Source organism: Balaenoptera borealis, assembly GCF_965194805.1.
Source record: "Balaenoptera borealis genome assembly, chromosome: 7".
Lineage (NCBI taxonomy): Eukaryota > Metazoa > Chordata > Mammalia > Artiodactyla > Balaenopteridae > Balaenoptera > Balaenoptera borealis.
The window spans coordinates 127,764,346-127,779,528 of record NC_138864.1 but is presented as its reverse complement, the minus strand read 5'-3'; the positions used below and the strand labels follow the sequence as shown (position 1 = coordinate 127,779,528).

The following is a 15,183-nucleotide window of genomic DNA, read 5'->3' as shown; positions in this document are numbered from 1 at the left end:
AGCTCTGGTGCCTCATTGCATATTCAAGTTTGACTAGGAAGCATTTAAAAAAAAAAAAAGGTGTGAATGAAATACCCCTGTAGGGGGAAGGGAGGGGTCTGCAAATCTCATGGTGCAAAGGCAACGAGTCCCAGCCCTCGGGTTGCCCCAGGGACGTTCTCACCTGCATGGAAATGTGCATCCGTCCTGGCCCGCTCTGTGCTGGGCCCAGCGCCCTCATTTGGTGCCAGGCACAAAGGCCATTGTCACGCCCCTGCGTTGCGTTTGGGGCTGTTTGGCTTGTGACTCCGGCGGGTTTGTATTACATCCATCCTCTGCCGCGTTGGTTTTGTTTCCTTGGGGCTTGGAATCCACAAGGCGCACTCCTGCCGCTGCGTAAAAGCCGCCTTCCTCACGGCGGCGAGTGAGCTGATGTGTCACCCATGAATCGCCCACTTTGAGGCAGTGTGCAACCGCCAAAAAAAAACTGTAGGGCGCACTCAATGCCCAAAGGGGACGTGTCTGGCTGACCTTTGATCACCTCAAAGGAATCAGACAGTCTAACTCTCCATCCAGACGCGGTACTCTGGCCCTCCAGCCCTTCGCAAATTCCCCAGAACTGCTGGGAAAGCCAGGCTGCCGGCAGAATAGGCCTTGGTATCCCAGTGGGGCACCTCCTAATACCTCAACCCCAGGGCCACCAGAGCCTCCCGGGTGGCTTGGAAGGGGAGGGCGGGGGAGGGGATCCGTGGCCGGACCGAGGTCCTGCGGGCGCCCCTCCGAGGACGCTGGTGTTTGGGAGAGGAAACGAACCACCTGCAGGCGTGCCTGGGTTTTGACCTTCACCCCAGCCCACCCGGCTCTATTCACACCCTGCTAGAGTGTCTCAGAGAGCCGGCACTCTCCAAGGGTCGCCCGTCAGGGACGTTGGGTGTTACTTCCACATACAAGCCGGACAGAATAGAAATGCAGATCGGCTTTCTGAGCCTTTGAGAGCAGGTCAGCGCTGGGAAATGCTCTCCTCTCGGACAGCCCCCTTTGTCTGAGATTTCCCCGGGTCTCCCCCTTTCTCCGTGGGGTATTCACGTTCTCGATGTGGGGAAAACAAAGCGGCAACTCTACGTTTTTTAAAAGGTCCAGATTTAGGACCATTTTTATTTTAAATCATCAGACTTGTTAAAATGGGAGGTTAACAACACATTGCTTCTTCAGCTGAATGATATAATTATAAAATTATCTCCACATAATTACCTCAGGATTACGTTTCATCCTGGTTAGCATGTAATCAAAGCCTGTTATGCTTTTAGCTATAGGAACAGCAATTAATTTCAAAGCGGTACTTAGACCCTTCAGTATTTAGACAAAATAGCTCATCATGTCACGAGGAGGCCGGCTGGCTTTCGGAGGAAGAGCCGTGTGGGTGGGGCGGGTGTGATGCCGCCGGGGCCGCGGGCGGGACACGCTGCAGGTCGCAGCCTCGAGCCCAGCCCTCCATGTGCAGGTGGGTGCCCACCGCCTAGGCTCTGAGTCAGCTGTGTCTCGTGGCCGTGAGGCTCCCTGCTCAGTGCGGTAATTATCGATTGGAATGGACAATGGAGTGGCAGGTAAAGCTATTGAGCTTCTACCGAAACCCAAAGCACAGTATCTTGCTCATTTTTTGGAAAAGCCTGGGGAAAAGATCCTGATATGAATATGGGTGTCTATGTTTTCGAGCCCTGTGCTTACAAAGTGCACGCGTAGCAGTGTTTCGAAAGAGAGGGGGGCTCATGATTCTAGAAAGTGCTAACTGCAGTCCTGCGTCTCTACTGGTGGGATTGTGTTCTGTTCTCCTTCAGCTCCCACCACTGTTGCACTTTTTATAACCATGTGAATATCGTCTCTCCTATTTCACGGTTTCCCCCCTTTCCCGTTTCCCCTAACAACTATATAGATGCTACACGGGATGGTAGTAGCCAGGAATGTGTAGGCACTTTACCAAAAACAGGCCCTGGGCTGGCCGGGACCCACGTGAGCTGAGCACAGTTTTCCCGTGCAGAGCGAGAGTTCCACCACCCAAGTAGCGAGCCCTGTTCTGTCCCAGGAGCTTTCTGTTCATTTCCTCACAAAAACCCCTCACAGGAAACCTATTAGGTAGGTGTTCTTTCTGCTTGAAACACGAATGATTGGACTCTGGGGCTGGTAAGTAACACAGTCGAATGCAGGGCTGCCTGGTCACAAAACTCTGCCCTTTCCTTGCCCTGCACTTCATTCAGTGCGAAGTGCTGTTATATAAATATCTGCATGAAAAAATGTGGAACTTGAGCCGTCTGCAAGCTGATGTGAGGGACCCTGAACCCTGGGGCATCTGAAAGCAAGCTCAGCCCAATGCTTTCTTAGCAGGCTTCAGTCTTGTCCCAAACAAATAGATGTTTGGAAGCCAGCATGTCCATCATTCATTCTCGAGATTGAAATCTGTCCAGTTTTCACCCAGATGTTTTGGCACTGGAGGGCATAATCTGAGACTTGAAACGACAGCCTCTGAGTTACAATGGAAATGGTTTATCCGGGCACCTTACCCGCAGTAACAGAGTAATGGTATTAGCCTTGGCAGGAGTAAATTCTGCCAAAGGCTGGGTGACTCTGCTGTGTCCCCTACTGCCTGAATCTAAAGAAACGCCAGCTTTCCAGATTCATATTTTGTTGGTGGGAGTGTGAGAGTCAAAATCCTCAGGAGAAAGTTGTGGCCTGAAGGGAAAACTCAGACGCGCATGCCATGGCCACTCAATGACGCCAGAGGGCAGGGGCCGGGGTCCTGGCGAAGTTGGAGGGAAGCGGCCAGTCTGCTGCCGGGAGGGGCCGCAGACACAGGAACCCGGCAGCAACTCCTCGCGGCTCGCTAGGCAGCTGGAGCCTGTGATTACCCATCCAAAGAGGAGAGAAAAGCGGAGGAAGAAAGGGAAGTTAGCGGAGGGGGTAGAGGTTGGGGGAGGAGGAGGGCAAACCCCGGCGCAGAGCCTGACAGTCCTCTTCCAGACAAAGGACTTGGCGGGAGGAGAGAACCCCGAACGCGCCGGCTGAAAGGCGGTCGGAGGCCCCTTCCGCCGGCAGCGCGCTCGGGCCGCGCGGCCAAGTTTCACAGCTCGACAGATGGGGCTGAGCGGCGGCCCGCCCCGATCCTTCCAGACGGTCCGCGCACGCAGTGACCCCCCCCTCCCTCGGCCCACGGAGGACCCTGGGCGGTGTCAGGGTCCCTCCCACCCGCGTTCCCATCCCGAGCCCCTCCGCAGAGGAGAAAGCGCCGCAGGCCCGCCGCGCGCGCGGCCCACTGGGGCCCTCATCTCTTCTTCCCTCCCGGGTCTCCGGGGAGACTGGGGCGGGGGTGATGGGGCGGGAGGGGGAGGGCTTCTCTGGGACGCCTTCCAGGCTGAGGGGGTGAAAAGGCGGCCAGGGAGGCAGATCTCGGCCACTCTTTGTTCCGGGCAAAGCGCGGGGCTCAGCCCTGGAAGGAGGGGTGGGGCAGGACAGCCAATGGGGCGAGTCCGGGGCTCCGGCCCCAGGATTCTCCCTTCACGGAACACCGGTCCTGGCGTCCCCCGGGGACACGGAGGGCCTAGGGCTTTGGGGACACGCCACCTCCGCCCGGAGGTGTTGCCCAGGCCTGGCAAGGGCCTGGGGCTGGGCTCCGCGAAGGGCAGCAAGCCCGGGCCACACGTGTTCCCGAGACTCTGGTCGTTTCCCCCACCGCCATCTTGGGGGGCTCCCCACATCCCTCTGCGGGGATTGGGCCCAAGCTGGGGAGGTGGCCAGTCACCCTGGCGGCTGAGCAGGAGACTAATAACAACAACGGCAATAATAATAACGCGGTCATCGTCAGTCTCACCAGCCAGGCCCTGCGCGGGGCCAACCACGCTTGATTAAATCTCGTAATTAGGAGTCACTTTAATGAATGTTATTACATTCCAGGAGATTTCAAGACTGGCCTTTTCTTTTCTCTGGGCGGGGATCATAAATAGAATGAAGTATACGAGATTATTAATAAAAACATGAAGGGTCTACGAGGGGCTCGCGCGGCCCGGCTCACGAAGTGCGCCCTGGAGCTCAGGGCGCCGGCACCACGCGCGCCCGGGTCTCCCCCGCGAAGGGGGCCCGCGGGGCCAGGGGACTCAGCGCTGCGTCCCGCCTGCGACCGCCCGTCTCCCGCCACCCCATCCCCCCCACCCGCCTCCTCTTCCTGGAGGCCCGGAGGAGGTCTCTCGCTCGGCCCTGGTAGGAAGGAGAAGCGCGGAAAGGAGGTCCCCACCCCGAGGCCCGGCTCCGGGCTGCAGTGCGGGCGTGTAGGCAGGGTCGGGGTGCGGGGCGGGGGGGGTCGGTCTCCCCGAGGCCTTGGTCGCCAGCCGCTATTAACCTCCCAGAGCGCGGCGGCTCCTCCTGGCAAGCGGCCGTTTTCGGAGGAGCCGGGACCTTCCCGGGGGGCGCTTGGGGAGCTGCCCGGGCGGGCAGAGACCGGAGAGGTCGGATATTAAACCAGCGGGAGACAGAATGACTTTTAGCCGAGCCGGAGCGAGCAAACGCGGCCTCCCGGCCGGCCCCGCGCGGCCTGCGAGCGCACTTGCATACATAGTGCCTGGTGTTCGCTGTGCAAGCTGTTCGCCCGGGCACACCTGTACCGAGCGGTCCAGAAGTCCCATGGATTTGCCCTTTTCACTCAAGGGAAAACAGAAAAGATGGACCTCCTTGGAGATCAGACTGGGGGCTCCTCCCTTGTCTCCCCTAAAGAAAGCGCTTGGCCGTTCACTTTGGGCGACCTTCAGACCTGTGTTGACCCGCGGATTCTGACGCCAGCACGAGGGTTGGGCGCTACTCCTTCGACCCCTTTTGGCAGCCGGAGGAGGAAGGCTCTCTAAGCGCCAAGGAACCCTGCTCCTCCGCAGGCCTGGGGGTGGCCGCAACTGTCCTCCCCACCCCCGTCCCCGGGCTCCCAGGCCTCAGCCTAGTCTCTACCCGACTAAGGAGGACTGTGGACACAGCTCCGCCTGGGCCTGGTAGGGACACAGCCAGGCCTGGGGGCGGGGGCCGTTCAGCTCCAGGGAGCAAGGACTTCCTTTACAAAGGAACTTTCCTCTGAGGGACATTTAGGAAACCGGCCTCCTGCGGGGGCAATGACCTGGTGGGGACCCAGCCCGGTGCGTCACCGGTGCTGCAGCCCGGGTCCAAATCCGAGACACGCAGAACCGTCCGTGGTGGTCCAGGTGGAACCGAGTGGCAGCTGGACTTCGGAAAGCGTGGCCTTCCCTTTAGGCCTGACTCTGGTCTCCACTAGCTCCTAGTGAAAGTGGCTGGCAAGCACTTAAGTGGATCTCCATGAGTTATGAGCTTAGACTGTAGCTGTTGAATTTTAAAAATGTAATAAACACAGGAGCAAAACCAGAATCTCAGCGTTTGGAAGGTCTGAGAGTTCATTTAGTCCAATCCCCTACCAGAAGGGGGAAAAAGGGCAAAAGAAAAATCGTATGCCACTGTAGGCCTAGTGTCTGCTTGCATGCCTCTGAGGACGGGGAACTCATTACCTTGCAAAACCATACATAGCCCCTTAACAGTGCTATGATTTGCCAACAGATTAAAAAACAAAACCCAAAAATGATTGCTTAATGTTGCTATGTTGTCTTTTTATTAAAAAGAGAGAGAGAGGCCAATCGGGTAATAGAAGTTCTGCTAGTGGGGTTTTAATTTTGTCTTTAGGAACCCCCAGATCTGTGCAGGGGTGGGGTGGTGGCTAGGGAAGACGCTGGGGATGGCTGGCGTGATCCCGCCCCGTTAATGCTCCTGGGACCAGGCAGCTGGAGCTCTGGAGTCTCCGCAGTGAGGAACGTGTCTTTGCAAAACCCGGGAGCGGCTCAGCTGCTGCCGGGAGGCCCAGCGTCCTTCCTCTTGGGAAGCCGGTGTGGAACTGAAATGCCTAAAAGGTCGCCTTTGGAACAGATGATCCTCTCTAGTCTCTGAGCTTCTTCTTCTGGGAGAATAAAACTTTTTTAAGCCAAGAAAGTTTGGAAATAGGGCAGTTGGATGCGCAGGGCGCACGTCGGCTGTCCTGCGTGGCCAAGTGGGTTGTGGGTCCCGAGATGGAAAATCCCAACCGCTTCCAGCAGAGGCATCCGGTCAGCTCCGGCAAAGCCGGTCCTTTCCCAGCATCCACCTTGGGATGTTGTCCATGTCCGTTGCTTTGGGGCTAAAGACAACAATCAAACGTAAAAGGGGAGAGCCTCTTTGCCTCAGGTCAACTAACAGTTCCTCTCCCCAGCGGGTGAGCGCCTCTGTCCAGCTGAGGAGCAGCCAGGGGGACGGAGACCTGTTGAGTCCTGCAGGATTTTAAATATTTATTCAACAGAAAAGCACTGTACTTTGGAACACTTCTTTCTGGTAAAGAAATGTGTACTTAAATTACTTTGGTTGTTCTGTATTCACATGAGCTATCCAAAGTGTCTTCATTATTTAAAAAAAAAAAATTACGCTTCTGGCTACGAAGGTAGGCATGTGCACACCTGCTGGCAGAGGCGAAGACCATGAACACCTGAGCACTGGGGAGGATGCCCAGGGTAGTTTGGCTGGACTCAGAAACACACTTAAAAAAAAAACTAGTCATTACACCTTGGACATCCAATATTTTACAATAAAGCGTTTTGTTTTTTTTTTATTTAATGTAACTTTCAAGAATTTAAACACACAAAAATGCAGGGGGAATGTTCACAATTTTGATAACCACAGTTGTAAATAGAAACATTCACTTCTTATAAGATTATAAATATTTGCTACTGGAACTGTAAAACGCACATGTTTTATAAACTAAAAAATAAAAAATAAAAAAATAAAAAACCAAAAAACTTTGCTTCCTGCTAAAAAGGCATATCATTTCATTGAGTTTCCTAAGCAGCAGATGGTTATTCACAGAATTTTAAATTACAACTTTTGCTTTTATAGTTTTTGTTTTAAAAAGGTTTACATTAGTATGTACAAAGTGAAACTATTATCGCAGTGAAATAAAGAGGTTTAAGGCAAAGAGAGAAGTTCACCCTCAGTCCTCAGGGGCAGAGCCATGACTCCTGGCTCAGCCATGGGTACACCCCCTGGGCTGTCCCAGTGCAGATGGACATTTGGACACAATTCTTTTTCCATACACTAAACAGAAGACAGTGTGGAGTTATATATATAGATATAGATAATGTGTTTGTTTATATATATGTACTTGATGGGGATATATTGAATATATTTAATTTACACTGTACCACACCTTCAAAAAAATAAAATGTATATTTTAAAAAAACAAGAAAAGACAAAAAGTGATAAGAAATGATTATTTACACATTTTCTTCCTTCCTCTAGATCCTGGAGAATTCTGAGTTCCTTTAAAGTCAAGGTAGCCACACGTTCCAGAATTGTGGACTCTTACACGTCTGCTTGTGTGTGTGTATATGAGCATGTATATATACGTACACACACACGTATTTACCTTGAAAGAGTGCTCTCTATAGCAGAAGCGGCCACTTTACAAAAAAAAGAAAAAAGAAAAGAAAAGAAAAAGAAAGAAAAGAAAGAGAAGAAAAAAGGAAGGGAGGAAATGCCAGCTCCCTCTCCAGGCCTCTGCCAGCCAGAGATGGAGGCAGCGGACCTCGGCCGCGTTTCTGGGGCCCAGGCGGCCCCTGGGCTGCTGATGGAGCCGCAGGGGAGCCTCTGGGCCCAGGCCTGGAGGGGTGGGGTGGCCTCACCGCCCGCGGGCCTCCGGCCACATACCCGGCCCCTCGGCCCTGAGCCCCGGAGCGGTGCCCGGAGGCGGGAGAGTTGGCGCTGGCGGCAGGCGGCTGGACTGGGGACAGCGACACAGACGCAGACGGAAGCACGCAGGGAGGCGCGGGCCAGGCCTCGGCGAGGAGGAGGACCGGAAGGGAAGGCAGGAGGCGGGGATGGGGGAGCCGGCCGTGGGCCCCTCGGCCCAGGCAGCCCGGCACGTCCAGGCTTGGGGGGTGCCGAGCCTCCAGCCGCCGCCCCGCCAGGGCCCCTTCGCCGCCGACTGCCGGGTGGCGAGGGCGAGGCCGGGGATGTGGCCCCTCCTGCTGCCCTCACCAAGCCCACACGAACAAAGTGGCAGAACTCATAGACCAAGTAGGAGCTATTTATTCGGTTCACAGTCGTGTGAAATGCAGCAATAAAAATCTTTGGACTTCAGCAAGTTGTTTTAATGTTTTTCTCCTTTTGAAATTAAAAAAAAGAAAAAAAGTGTCCGATGTCCCATAATGGAACTTAGGGGATTAAAAAAGATGAAACCCTACGCAGCCCCCTTCGCAAAAAAAAAAAAAATCGTAAAATTAGCATAATCTCATAAACATAAGAAAACTCAAAAAATATTTTATAGTCAGATATTTTGGATTTTACATCTCCTGTAAATTATATATACACAGAATATTGCAGAACCATAGCTAATACACGGTATTTTCACTATTAATGCTGGTATAATCTTTATACACTGGCCCTTTATTTATGATTTTAAATTATTGCATTGTTTAGCTCGGACTGAGACTGGGCTTGGCGCCCGCCCCCTACTCACTGTCCGACTTGCCCTCCTTGGCGGTGGTGGAGTGGTTGTATAGGCCCTGCGCCATGAGGTGCACGGCCAGCGTGTTCTTGTTGCCCGTGGCCTTCTTGATCTTGGCGCGCTTGTTCTGGAACCAAATCTTGATCTGTGACTCGTTGAGGCTGAGCTCCTGGGCCAGGCTCTGGCGCCGCTGCTCCGTCAGGTACCTGTTGGTCTGGAACTCGGCCTTGAGCCTCTGCAGCTGCTCCGCCGTGAAGGCCGTGCGGGGCCGCTTGTCCTCTTTGTTGGGGTTCTTCTTCTTTGGTTTGCGAGACCTGGGACCTAGATAGGCATGGTGGACACAGAGAACTCAGTGAGGAGGGCTCCAGGCCTGCCTCCTTACTCAGGGGTGGGTCACCCACGGGCACGGAAGGATGCAGAGGCCGGGAGGGAGGCGGCTGCCCAAGGCCAGCTGGCTGACCTGGAGGAAAGCTGGCCTGGACTTGAGATGGGATGGGGCGGAGCTCCCACCCACCTCCAGGACCCTCCCCTGGGGAGCGAGGAGGTGGCCCAGGAAGTCTGCAGGAGGGACCGTGAGTGCGGGTGAAGGGCAGGCTTAGCGGAAAGGGCTCCGGATGAAAGGAGAACTCCTGCAGGAAAGCGAAAAACCACAACTTTGTGGCCAGGCTTTCTCTAGCCCTTTCTGAGGTTCTGTCCAGGAATAAGTACAGGACGGGGGTAGGTGCTGGAAGAGAGGTGAGGGGGAAAGATCGGGGCGGGGCAGCCGGAGTAGCAGGAAGAGCCCTGGGGGGTGTAAAGGGACTCCCACAGGGAACACCCCCCAGGTCCCGAGGGCCGGGGGGCAGGGTTAGCAGGGCCCCAGAACAGGAGGGGCCCAGAGGTCTGCCTCCCCACCTTGCCCTGGGCCCAAGTTCACTGCTCCCTTTAGGGACGGGAAAGCGCCCACATGTCCTTGCCTGAGTGGGGCAGGAGCACTGAGCTTCCTACCCCTTCACCACACCAGGTCTCCCCAGTCCCCTGTCCAGGAGAGGGGGCACGCGCGTGGTAGGGAGCGGAGGAGGCCGCTGGGGGGCCCGGGTGACCTTGGGCAGAGGTTCACACTTCTGACCCCTCACACCTCCTCCCGCTGGGACGCCCCACAGCACTTGAGGGTGGCTTGGGACCGTGGTGGTGAGGCGCCCAGGACCTGGCCATGGGAAAAGGCCTGAGAAAGGAGAGCAGAGGAAAGGGGGCCAAGTGTGTTCTTTTCGTTGGTCTCAGAAGGTGGGCCCCGCGAGCGTGTCTGTGAGGGAAGAGGCCTTTGCAGGAGGGAGTCACGGCTGCACGCCTGAGGTTCTTAATCTGTGAAGTGTGTGAATTGACTCTGGGGGGCTCCTGGCCCCAGCTTCTTCCGAGGCGCCCTCGGTGGGAGGCTGGAGAAGGCTAGACCTCGGGCAGCCGGAGCACCCAGGTCCCCGCCCCTCTCTGCAGGGTCAGGGGGCTGCCTAGCCACGCAGCGCAGCGCCGGCGGAGGGATCCAGCTGCGAGCCCCTCCGGCGGCACCCGGACCCGGACCAGGAAGGTGGGTTCGGTCCCCGGCCCGCGCCGAGCGAGGAGTCTGGGGCGGTCCGCAGGCCCAGGGGGCGCCAAGCCCTCCGTCCCCCGCCCACCGAGCCCTGTCCTCCCTCTCCGGGACGCACGATCGGAAAGAGGGGGCCGTGCGCGCTGGAGAGGGGGCGCCAAGGGCTGACTCGGCTCACACTCCGGGCCTTTTAGCTTCCACAGCACGCCCCCGCTCACACCCACCCACGCGCACTGCCCCACGCGCGCGCACACTCACGGTCCCGTCGCACCCACGCCGAGGGCACCGGCTCCTCGCCCAGCAGCCTGGCTCTTACCCGGGGGGTGCGGATCCGGGGCGGCGGCCGGCGTCCCGGGCGCGCCAAGGGGGAAGGAGGTGTCTCGGCGAGGCCTCGACAGGCCCCGGGCGGCCCCGCGCCTGCTCGGCCCCCCAACGAAGCCTCGCGTAGCGGAGCCGGTTCTCCGTCTCCACTGCCGCCCTCCCCAACCCCCAAACTCCTCTGGTCCTGGGGTGCTCGCACACAACGAATCAGCCCACAAAAGATACACACCATTTTACGCAAAGAAAATCTAACTAGAATCAGAATTTTTAGTTCCTTTTCTTTCTTGATTTTCTTTTAAACCGCAAACACTTAAGGAGTCTCGGAAACAGGACCAAACCTCCGCAAGAAAACTCTGCGTTGCTGCTTTCTTAAACGCCAAGAAACAAATCTTATCTTACGGGGCTTTTTTTTTTTTTTTTTTAAGTCCAGGAAGAGCAGCCGCCGAGCCAGGCCGGGCTGCCGGGCTCCCGCGGGCCACTGGGGCCTGGCGCGGCCGCGACTCCGGCGCCGCACAAAGCCGGGCCGAGGCTCCTCGCCGGCCGCATTGTGAGCCTATATGTTAATTAAATATTAACAAAGGAGAGAGGCGAGAACAATGGAGCAAATTTCAGATCTAGCTGGAGAAATCTGGATTTCATCAGAGATATACACACCATCTCTGCGGGAAGGCGGCCAAGGGGTGACTTTGTTGTGCTGTGAACTGGGTAAACGACCCCCGCAAAACAGTTGAGGGCTGTGGGGGGGCAAGGGGGTCCGGTCTGCGCTGCCGGCTCGGGGACAAATGGAGTCTGCGCCTAATGGCGGTTCGCAGCCGCAGACCCGCATTTAACGCGGCTGATGATTTCTACAGGTACATGGACTTAGCTTTTAAAAATCCCGGATCTATGAAAAATACGCCCAGAAGCTCTGCACACCCCCACGGGCTCCCGCCACATTCCCTCTGAAATCTGCTCCTTTTCTACGCAGAGCTGCCCCAGGAAAGCTCTGGGAAAGGTCCTTTCTATTTGGGGATTGCAGGCCTCCCTCCTCCAAGCTGTGTGCGCGCCGGCTCGGCAGTCAAACCAGGCACGGGGCAAAGGGCGCCTCTGTTTCCATCCCTTCCCTCCGCGGATCCCCCCAGGCCCCCTCATCAGCCCCAGCTGAGGAAGAGCAGACAGCCTTGCTTTCTTCCCCGGCCACATCTGGGATAACTGGGTCGTAGGATGAGTCTAAGTCTGCGGTGGGCTGGGCGTGGGTCCCGGGTCTGGACTGCGTTGGAAGAACGCGGAGAAGGGGTGGAGAGTGTGAGCTTCCGGGCCTGTCTGGCAGCCACCCCGTTCCCACCAAATAAACTCCAGCCAAGGGAGGGATGGGCTAGGGGCTGCAAGGAGAGGCCCGAAAGGCAAGAGAGAAAGGAGGTCCTGTGCTTTTGCCGTTCTACGAAGTCTGTACCCTCTTGTGAATTAGTCCTGCCCCCTCTCCTCCCGGCCGCTGCCGGGGTCAGCGTCAGCCGCAAACAATGTCGCTGTGTGTGTGTGTCTTTGTGTTGGGGGACAGGGATCCTGGTGTCTTCTTCCTCCGGGTAAGTTCCCGCGCCAGCGCTGCCCCGCAACCCCACGGACCTCCCCACGGCGGGCCAGGACATGGGTCCCCAGGACTCACCTGAAGAAGGTCGGTCCGAGTAGCGCGTGCAGTAGACCCAAGCCGGCCAGAGCATGGGCTGCGCACCCAGGTTGGCGCTGGCCTGCGAACTGTCCGAGTCTGAGCTCACAGACAGGTCGCCGCCGCCCAAGCCGCGGGCCTTGAGCGCCCCGTCCAGGGGGCCCCCGGCGTCTCCGCCTTTCTTGGCGCCGCTGTGCAGCGAGAGCGCCTTGGAGCCGCCTTCGCCGTCACCCGGAGAGTCGCCGCCGCCACCGCCGGGCAGCGGCCCGCCCGCACCCGGCGCACCCGGCGCGTTCTGCCGGGGCTCCCGGCCCGACCCCAGGAGCTGCTCGGCGCCGGCCGCGCCGCCGCCTCCCTCCGCGCCGCCCGCGCCGCCTTCGCCGCCGCCTCCGCCGCCTCTGCCTCTTCCGGAGCCGGCGCAGCACGTCCCTGCGTCCTTTCTCCGGCCGAACTCGGGCCGCAGGATGTTGTCGATGAAGAAGTTGGTAATGCGGTGTGGATGCTGGTGGTTGCCCGGCGCCTGCAGGACCGCGGGCAGCATCAGAGCCCGCCGGCGGCCAGTGTCCGCGTCGCCCGGGCTGCTGCCGCCGCCGCCCGAGCCGCCGCTGGGGCTGGATTCCGGCTGCCGCTGCCCCTCCACCGCCGCCGCCGCCGCCGCCGCCGCTTCGCTGGGCTTGGGGTCATTCTCCTCCATGCTGTTCGCAACAAATCCCAAATCGCTTCTCCGGGGAGTCCCTCCAATCAGCCCTCGGCCCGCCCGCTCTGCACGCGGAGACTCTCGCGGCCAGCCCGTGCCCCTACCCCGCCGAGTCTTCCGAGGGCGTGCGCGGCGGCCGCAGCCAGGGCTGGGCTCCTACAAGTCGCCGGCCGCGCTCAGAGCGGAGCCACGTTCCAATCCACGAGTTGAGTTAGAAAATACCGAGAGTCGCCCCGCGCCCAGATGCCGGGAGATTCAAAAGAGTCCGGTCCTCGTCTTCGCAGCGCACCCGGGCGCTACACAGTCACAACGGTCCAGCGCGGACCCGGGGCGCCTCCGGGCTCCGCGCTCCTCTCCACGTCCGGCTGCCTCCGATCCGGCGCTGCCGCGGCGGCCGCCCGGGGCTAGAGCTCCGCGCATGCAGGCAGCGCGCTCCCCCGCGCTCACGCCCGCCGGGCCCCACTCGGGCCGCCGCCGCCGCCCGGCCGCCCCCGCCCGCGCGCCCCGGCCGGCCCTCGAGGGTGCGGGGCGCGAGCGGTCAGCGCGCCCGCCGCCGCCAGCACGCACATGGAGGCCCGCGGGCCCGCGCTGCGCTCCGCCGGCCTCGGGGCCCCCTCCGCGCGGCCGCCGCCCCGCTGCGGACCGGGGCGCCCCACCGGCGTGCGGCCGCGCCCCCGCCGAGCCCCGCCGAGCCCCGCGGCCCGAGTCGCATGGGTGAGCGGCGGGAGGCGCGGGCCGGGCCGGGCCGGGCTGGGCCGCCCGCGCTCCCTCGCCGTCTGCGCGCCCTCGCCGCCTCGGCCTCCGCGCGGCTCGGAAATTTCCAGGCCACTTAGCGCAACCCGAGACACTTTGACTCTGGATTTTTGTTCTTATTTTTAACAGAGCCCCCTCGAGTGACGTCGCGGGCCGGTCTCCTGGACACGTGCCTCGGGCCAATGGTCGCGGCGCCGCGCGCCCACGTGACGCGCCGGCGGCCGCTCGGTGACAGGAGCCTCCCGCCGCCCCTCCCCCGCCGTCGCCGCCCCTCCCCCCCTTAAAGCGGCAGCATCCTGGCGCTCCGGGGACCGGAGCCCGAACCGGCGAGACCGCGGCCGCGTACCCTGCGCTCGCTCGTGTTTTCCCTGCCGCTTCTCGGTTCAGGGATCTGAGAAACCCGCGCGATAGCCCCGCCGGGTCACCCCGGCGTGCAGACGTGGACAAGCGCTGGAAGACTGCTATTTTTTAACATTTCCATATTGTTTACCGTGGGGAAAAATCCCACAATTCCTTGCACAAAATGCGTAAATAACATTAAGTGAGCTGCCGAGATACAAAGGGACTTTTGTAGTCCGCCTTCCTTGCTGGTCGGAGAGGGGAATTGTCACTTACATTTGACTTTGGTAACCTGGCAGATTCCTGTCTTAAACGCAGAGCTGACGCGCAGGACCCTCTTCCTACAGACACTCATCGTAAGTGTGCGTGTGTGCGCGCGTGTGCGCGCTTGTGCAGGGAGCCGCGTGTATACGGTAGGATTCCACCCCGGGACAACGATCCTCCTGAAACATGCATGCAGATCCAGAAGAGCTCGGGAATACGATGTGGGACTCCGTGCGGGGGAAGAGAAATAAAGGAGCCTAAGGGTTATCAATGAGTCTTCTTTTCTGGAAAGGGAAGGGGAGCTGACGGTCAGCCAAGACTTCAAAACCACGTGGAGAGAAAATACTCTAGAGCAGCTGCCTCCCCCCAATTCCCCACCCATCATCTGCCCCACCCCAGGGAGGGACTACCAGGAGGACATTCACCTCATTTTCTTGTCTTAAAATCCTTTAAACTAGTTTTTCTGGAGAGCAGGGCCCATCTGAAAGGGAAATTAGAAATCACATGGTGGGGTGGCCCCCCAATTTGTTTCCCCCCCCCCCCCCCGCTTTCCTCTATCCCTTCTAAACTTCCTTTCCAGTTGCTGTCAGAATGTCCAACTTGAACTTCTGTTTCCCCTTCTCTCCCCCCTGCTCCTTCTGGCTCCTTCCTGTTCACTCTTGTGTCCTTGCCCCCAGCTGCAGACACCCCACCAAACACCCGTTGTTACCCCAGGCATGCCTGTCCATCGTTTAAAAGGCACTTTCATGGACATTTTCAAAGTTCGAGAAACATCCAAAAGGGCAACTCTGAGGGTGCTGGAGCGCTGGCACAATGAAAGTACACTGGAGGGGGATGAGAAGAAGGACGGGGAGAGGCAGAAGAGGGAGAGCCCAGGTGCCCTAGGTCTGGACTGCCCAGGTGGCTGCGGGGTACCCAGCAACTGAGGCCCCCCGCGGGGCCGGCCCTGGGCCTGGGGCAGCCAGCAGGAGGCTGTCAGACCTGGAGGGATGGAGTAGGGTCTGGACAAGCAGCCCTCCTGGCGGTGTGACCACCAGGCCACGTTGAGGCTTGAAGGCTTGACC

At 58.7% G+C, this 15,183-nt stretch overlaps 1 protein-coding gene across 1 annotated transcript; it reads right to left on the bottom strand.

Moving 5' to 3' along the window:
- Positions 1-6,743: 6,743 nt before the first annotated feature.
- Positions 6,744-13,238, bottom strand: EN2 (engrailed homeobox 2). Its single transcript, XM_082399029.1, has 2 exons — positions 12,067-13,238; positions 6,744-8,863 (listed from the first exon to the last, which is right to left on the bottom strand). Exons 1-2 carry the CDS (start codon positions 12,758-12,760, stop codon positions 8,547-8,549), a joined length of 1,011 nt encoding a protein of 336 aa, XP_082255155.1. The 5' UTR covers positions 12,761-13,238; the 3' UTR covers positions 6,744-8,546.
- Between the last annotated feature and the right edge of the window lie 1,945 nt (positions 13,239-15,183).

Coding starts and splice junctions, on each gene's coding strand:
- EN2 (XM_082399029.1), bottom strand. CDS start 12,760: ATGGAGGAGAATGACCCCAAGCCCAGCGAAGCGGCGGCGGCGGCGGCG. Junction 8,864..12,066: donor CTCGGACCGACCTTCTTCAG/GTGAGTCCTGGG, acceptor ATGCCTATCTAG/GTCCCAGGTCTCGCAAACCA.